Below are 7,381 nucleotides of genomic sequence, written 5' to 3' on the forward strand. Positions count from 1 at the left end.
AAAGAGTTAAATCAGTGAAGGATTGAAATCATTGCTGCTTCTTTCCGTACTTAGTGGACCATTACTGCCTTTGTTCATTTGTCCTGGGTTTGGTTTCATGATGCTTTTCACTTCTTGGTTAATAATTAGTTTATGATTATTTTACCACTAGGAGTTTGCAGTCCCTGATTATCGTTCTTCTCATCTCGAAGTCAGTCAGGCCTCACAGCTCTTGCAGCAGCAGCAGCAGCAGCAGCAGCAGCAGCTTCGCAGACGACCTTCCCTGCTTTCAGAGTTTCACCCAGGTTCTGACAGGTAACAGGCTTTCTTTTATGTTTCCATCCAGGACTGAACTTGTGTCATTTACTTTATTACTTTAATTTTGTTATATCTATCTTGTAATCTTATTAACCAAGCTGTCATTACAGTTTATATTTTGAGCTCTTTTATATTTGTTGACCTTTTGGAGTAGTTGTCATAATAGTTAACAAACACTTAAAAACTTGTTTCCAGAGTTCCGAGTTAATGCTGTGTAGTGGGCAATCAGGTTGACCTAGGTTTGAATCCTGGTCGGCTGTTGTGGACTTTGTAGCGTTGTGTAAACAGGTGTTCTCAATTCAGGCTGCATATTAGGACCACCTGGGGAGGTTTAAAAGCTTGATTCCCAAGTCCCATCCCAGAATAATTAAATGAGTCTCTGGGATTGGGCCCAGGTCATTCTCATTTGCAGACAGGGCTGCCAGTCAGTGATTTAGACTTCTCAGACCTTAGTTTTCTCCCTGTAAAAATGAGGATAATAATGGCATTGTCTGCAAAGGGTAAGTATTTGGTCAGGTAATGTTGGCCCTGTCCATGGCAGGTACTCATTTTCTCCAGGGTCCTTACCATTTCTGTGATCTTTTACTCCATTCTCACTCTTAATCGGAAGGATTTTGAAGTTTTGTTTTAGCAGTTTTGTAAAGAAACTGATTTACTATTTTAAAAATATGATTACTGTTTAGGTTTTAAGATGATAAAAGGTTTGAAATTACTCGGCCATGCTTAAAATCATTGTAAAATGCATTTCTTGGTGAAGGTTGTGGAGAGAATTCACATCACTCTCCTCTACTGTCTAGCAAATATACGAAGATGGTTTTTTTAAAAAGGGCTAAAAATGCACCCTGCATAAAGAAGTAAAGGATACAGCCACTGCCATAAACTTGGAAAAGTGGCATTCAGGGAAGGAATGAGAAGAATATTGCACAACTTGGCCTCCTAGTTCCTACTTTTACTCTCAAAGAAGCAGTGTTGAAGAAAGAAAGAAGGGTAGTGCAGTCGTAGGATTTCTCATGATTGCTCCCTAATTTGGGAAGACATGAGTGGGGGTGATGATGTGGCTTAGGAATCCCCATTATGCCGTCCTGCAGGAAGGATAGTTACAGCGTGCCACTTTCCAAGGTGCTGAGCCAAAGCCGTCAGGACTGCTTTACATGTGCGGCTGGTGGAGCGGGCCGGGATCCTTAGCAAAGGCTGTCACAGCCCCATCCCAGTTTTCCCCTGATTTGCCCCACTTTTCTGTTTCCTCGGGCTATATACTTCCAGAAAAGTATTTAGAAAGCCATATCCAGTTCTCCATCTGTAGACAAACACATTCTAGGCAAAGTGGGGATGAGCAAGTAAAATGCCCACACACCATTCCACACCAAAGAGGAAGTCTGGGTAAGGTTGCTCATAGTATGCCTGAGCAGGAGGGTAAGGGATGCCATGAACAGGGAAAACATATTCCTGGAAAGGAAGATTAAAGCAATACAGTGTTCCAAAAACAAAAAAGACCTGTGTGTGTAAAGAAGATGAAAAACAAAGAACATGCTCCGTGAGTGCTGTGCACTGTAGAACTTAAAATTAATAATGAAGTATGCAAAAGCAAAATAAGGCAACCATATCAGATAAAATGAAAGATTGGACATTCCTGTGCCCCCAAGACCACCATTTTAAATTCAATATATAAAGTGAGAAGGAACAAGGAATAAAATAGATGTGGCTGAAAGTCAGACCTTTGTCTTGGGAGAAAGGTCTAGAAATGATCAGAGTGGATGCAGAAGAAAAGGACAGAGATTAAAGCAATTAGAAAGAAGTGGATAAATAAAGAGGGCAAATTAAAATCATCCAACATGTCATAAGAACATGTGTTTCCGAGGTGGAGAACCTGGTAAAGGAAAGGAAATAATATTCATAACTTTAAAAAAAAAAACCACTTTTTTTCCCTTTAAAGTAAAGGAAGAATTCAATAGGTTGATAGTACATACCTTGCTCCAAGAAAAATTTGCACAGAATGATCAATACCGAGACAGATCCTGGTTATCATTAAAGTTTAAGGCTAAGTAAAAGAATCAGGAATCCAGGAAGCAAAACACAAGTCCTTGATAGGGGGAAAGGAATCTGACAGAAGATATTAATAATAGAGCAATAGCTACAGAGTTCTGAGAAAAAGAAATTGAGATCCAAGAATATTATATCAGACACGTTTAAAAGCAACAAGCAGACGTTTTTAGACATGAAAGCACTGAGCATCTAAAGCTTCTTGAAGAATTTCTGCGTGATGGAATCCAGTCAAACAAAGAACGGAAGCTGTGGTAAAAGGACTACAGTAGCCATAAACCCATTCAAGTGGAAAGTCCATATGAGACATCTCGATGAATTTTGGTTCTTCAATGGAATATCGGTACCAAATCTTGACAAAGTAAAAATAATATAATTATCCCAAATCAGAGGTACGATAAGTATTGGGAGAATGTTTAAAGGTATGCATTTGAAAAGTGTGTGTGGAGACTTCCCTCATGGTGCAGTGGTTAAGAATCCGCCTGCCAATACAGGGGACACGGGTTCAAGCCCTGGTCTGGGAAGATCCCACACGCAGCGGAGCATCTAAGCCCGTTCGCCACAACTACTGAGCCTGCGCTCTAGAGCCCGTGAGCCACAACTACTCAGCCCACGTGCTGCAACTACTGAAGCCTGCGCGCCTAGAGCCCGTGCTCTGCAACGAGAGAAGACATTGCAACGAAGAGTAGCCCCTGCTTGCTGCAACTAGAGAAAGCCCGAGCATGGCAACTAAGACTCAATGCAGCCAAAAATAAGTAAATAAATAAATTTATCTTAAAAAAAAAAAAAAAGAAGAAAACTGTGCCTGCAGTGATTTGATGACTTCTAAAATGGAAATACGTTAGGTTAAAAAAATTAAAATCATAATTTTAATTAATGCTCTTCATAATTATTTTCCTAACCCTTTAGCAAGAATTTTTTGTTTTTTGGCGGTATGCAGGCCTCTGACTGTTGTGGCCTCTCCCGTTGCGGAGCACAGGCTCCGGACGCGCAGGCTCAGCGGCCATGGCTCACAGGCCTAGCCGCTCCGTGGCATGTGGGATCTTCCCGGACCGGGGCACGAACCCATGTCCCCTGCATCGGCAGGCAGACTCTGAACCACTGCGCCACCAGGGAAGCCCAGCAAGAATTTTTTAGGAACTGATTTCTTGTGCTAAAGGAGTGTTGACCTGGAATATAGCAGTTCTTTCCTTTATTTCATTTCATTGTTTTTCTTATATACGTATCTGTATAAAAATAAACCAAATATACTGTATTTAAAAAATACGGTGATTCTTGTGTTGTTTTATTTTTGCCTGTATATCCATACATCCATATATAAAAATGATGTTTGGGAATGATATTCACCCCTAATAATAGTTGTTTCTGTGTGGTGGGATTTGGGGTGATTTGCTGTTTAGTTCTGTCATATATTCCAGGAATTTTTTTGTTAGCAAATGTTTATCATTTTATAAACACAGCACTCATAAAATGTAAGAGTCATTTCTGTGTGAATGTCATTCATCATGTTTTACAGATTTCATTGGAAAAATTAGTCCAAATAACATTTTAGAGTATTTGGATATTTAGATAAGCAGATACAGAACAACTGAGGTAGTTTCAGATATTATAAAAGATTCACTGAAACTCAGATAATTGGTTTTCCCTTGAGCAACAAAAGAGGCCAGATCATATTTATACATTTTTAAATTTAAGTGAAATTAATTTTGTTTCAGACAACAGCCTTCCTTAGCTGGGAATAAATAAAATAAATTGATGTAATTCTAGATGGTCTTTGTGGGCCACTATTTTTTTTTTTTTTTTTTTTTTTGCGGTACGTGGGCCTCTCACTGTTGTGGCCTCTCCCGTTGCGGAGCACAGGCTCCGGACGCGCAGGCTCAGTGGCCGTGGCTCACGGGCCCAGCCGCTCTGCGGCATGTGGGATCTTCCCAGACCGGGGCACAAACCCGTGTCCCCTGCATCGGCAGGCGGATTCTCAACCACTGCGCCACCAGGGAAGCCCCTCGGCCACTATTTTGAATAGCTATGAAGTTTATGACATATTTCCCCTAAATGGGGGTTATCTTTTTTTTTTTAAGAAGTTGAATATTTTATTTTTAAACTGTTTCTTATTTTCCTGCAAGGCTGTTGCTTCACTGTATAAAAATAGCACCAGCAAACACAGTGTACTGCAAAATTAAGATAGTAATGTTCTTCATTGGACACTATATGACAAACTTTTCTCCATTGCCATTTATTTCCAGTGGCAAGTTCATTGAGTATTTTTACCCAAATCCAGGGATGGCTGTAAACAAGTTACAGTATTATATAAGGTTAAGATAACAATGTTATCCTTGAATTAGATAATTTTTATAACTAGTTTTACCGCAGATAATTTCAGGAATTCTGAATATTATAACTGGAGACTAGCCTAAAAATCACAGGGTGTTGTGAAAAAGATGCATAGTGTTTATCTGAAATCATTAGGAAGTTTAGGGGTATTTTCTTCAGGCAGCATTGTTGCGAGTAGTTTCTTTTGCTAAAAGTTGCTTTTTAAAAATCTGTCCACCACTAATTTAAGGCTAGATTAAGTTGTTTCAAACTAGTTTATTTAGGGGTTCTGTTTTCACTCCTCAATAGATTTTATGTATTTCTCATATGCTTCCTCACTCATTAGTTCATCTAGTGCTGAAGGGTTACTGAGGGTCATCTTTTTTTTTTTTTTTTTTGCGGTACGTGGGCCCCTCACTGTTGTGGCCTCTCCCGTTGCGGAGCACAGGCTCCGGACACGCAGGCTCAGCGGCCATGGCTCACGGGCGCAGCCGCTCCGCGGCATGTGGGATCTTCCCAGACCGGGGCACGAACCCGTGTCCCCTGCATTGGCAGGCGGACTCTCAACCACTGCGCCACCAGGGAAGCCCAACTGAGGGTCGTCTTGATCAGCCAACCATCTTCATGACAAGATTTGTTGAGAAGTCCTGGATTTTCTGCTAGAGCTTCATTAATTTCAGTTACTTCTCCTGATAGAGGAGAATAGAGTTCACTAGCAGCTTTCACACTTTGCAGAGCACCGAATTCCTCGTTTGTTCAGTTTTCTTTCAGCTTCAGGCAGACTACAATAAACAACCTCTCCCAAAGCTTCCTGTGCAAAATTGCCGATTCCCACTGTTCCAACAGCGTTTTCTGCTGTTACCCATTCATGTTTGTCTGAATTTACGACCCGACAGCAGAGCGGGTCCGGTGGGCAGCGCCCGGACGGCGCCCGCCCACAGTCCCCAGCCCTGCGGCGGGCAGGGACGCAGAGATGGCGCGCAGGCTGCAGACCGTGGCCCGCACGCTCCGCACAACTCGCAGCGCCATGTACGCAGGGGTGCAGAGGGTCTCCGTGCAGCATGTAGAGCGCCCCTGGCCGGCGGGGAGATGGTTTATCTTTTTTAAAAAATTAAAATGATTAGGTACATTTCAATAAAAAATTCATTTGATAAATTTGTTTTAAGGCTATTTAAAGATGATACTAAGAGATGATGAAAGTCAGTAAATTGTAGGGAATTTTAAGTCTAAAAGGCTACATAGATATTTTAGTGTGAAAATCTGTCTTTTTTTTGTTTTGGAAATACCACATTTTATTTTTCTATTCATCAGTTGATAGCTGTTTTCAAGCACAAATTTTTCTGTGACTATCTATATATTCCTTTTTCTTGGTCATATACCTAGGAGTAGGATTGCTGATTACATGGTAGTTTTTTTGTTTGCCATTTGGGAAACTACCAGACTGTTTACAAAGTGGCCACACCATCATACGGTATTACTTTTTTTTTTAAATCATTATTATTTAAAAAAATAAATTTATTTATTTTTAGCTGCGTTGGGTCTTCGTTGCTGCATACAGACTTTCTCTGGTTGCGGCGGGTGGGGGCTACTTTTCGTTGCAGTGCGCGGGCTTCTCATTGTGGTGGCTTCTCTTGTTGCGGAGCATGGGCTCTAGGCGCTTGGGCTTCAGTAGTTGTTAGCATGCAGGCTCAGTAGTTGTGGCTCACGGGCTCTAGAGCGCAGGCTCAGTAGTTGTGGTGCACGGGGTTAGTTGCTCTGCGGCATGTGTGATCTTCCTGGACCATGGCTTGAACCCGTGTCCCCTGCATTGGCAGGCGGGTTCTTAACCACTGTGCCACCATGGAAGTCCTGGGATTGTTTTCTTAATTTCACGTCCAGATTGTTCATTGCCAGTGTATAGAAATAAAACTGATTTTTGCATGTTGATTTTTTTTTTTTTTTAATCCTGTAACTTTGCTCTGTTCATTTATTAGCTCTAACATTTTTTTGTGGATTCTTTTGAGTTTTCTACATAAGAGATTGTGTCATCTGCGAATAGAAATACTTCTTCTTTTTCAATTTGGATGCCTTTTCTCTCTTTTCTTGCCTAATATTCTGATAAGAATTCCCAATACTATATTGAAAAGAAGTGGCAAAAACAGGCATCCTTGTCTTACTCCTGAAGTTTCCTACTCCAGTATTTTTTGTGACATCATTGTGAATTTTAAGGAGACAATAGGATCTTATGTCTTGAGTGAGATTTCAAATTTTTGAATTATAATAAAATTATAGACCTCAGGGTTTATTTTATCATCTATCCTAAAACCCAAACCCCATGATTAACTTTTCAATGAAAAGTTGTTTTGTGAGACATTCGTTTAAAGCTTGGCCATAGGTAAGAAGATGTCGCTTCTGTAAATACTTCGGTAGAAAATGAAAAGTCAAATTAACAAACACCCATACATAGTACTCTATACAGTATATCATGTAGAGAAATTAAAAACAGATTCCTGACCTTCAAGATACTTATGTACTTGGAGAAAGTAGACAAAATACATGTTTTAGGGGTCAGAATTATGTATTCAAAGTACTGTTGCATTCCCACTCAAGAGACTTGTTTTTAAGTCTTAATAATACGTCACAACTCAAGTCATTTATCTTTCCATGTGGCAGTTGCTGGGAAATATATATATATATATATATATATATATATATATATTTTTTTTTTTTTTTTTTTTTTTTTTTTTTTTTTTTT

At 40.1% G+C, this 7,381-nt stretch overlaps 2 protein-coding genes across 3 annotated transcripts in view; one reads left to right on the top strand and one right to left on the bottom strand.

The window, feature by feature from the left end:
* Positions 1–7,381, top strand: part of NCOR1 (nuclear receptor corepressor 1) — a 150,409-nt gene that overhangs the window by 28,322 nt on the left and 114,706 nt on the right. The window contains exon 3 of one of the 2 annotated variants that reach the window (XM_007462662.1): positions 152–294. The exons of the other annotated variant lie outside the window; for it this stretch is intronic. Within the exon in view, the coding sequence (XP_007462724.1) occupies positions 152–294 (143 nt within the window). The remainder of the gene's footprint in view (positions 1–151; positions 295–7,381) is intronic. 2 annotated transcript variants of the gene reach the window in all.
* LOC103077289 (glycine cleavage system H protein, mitochondrial-like) lies at positions 4,943–5,676 on the bottom strand. Its single transcript, XM_082931253.1, is given in 5 exon segments — positions 4,943–5,026; positions 5,227–5,398; positions 5,400–5,525; positions 5,527–5,613; positions 5,615–5,676. Coding segments are annotated over 5 exon segments (531 nt in total).

The sequence above is a fragment of the Lipotes vexillifer genome, unplaced genomic scaffold, assembly GCF_000442215.2.
Source record: "Lipotes vexillifer unplaced genomic scaffold, Lipotes_vexillifer_v1.1 scaffold982, whole genome shotgun sequence".
In the NCBI taxonomy this organism is placed as follows: Eukaryota; Metazoa; Chordata; class Mammalia; order Artiodactyla; family Lipotidae; genus Lipotes; species Lipotes vexillifer.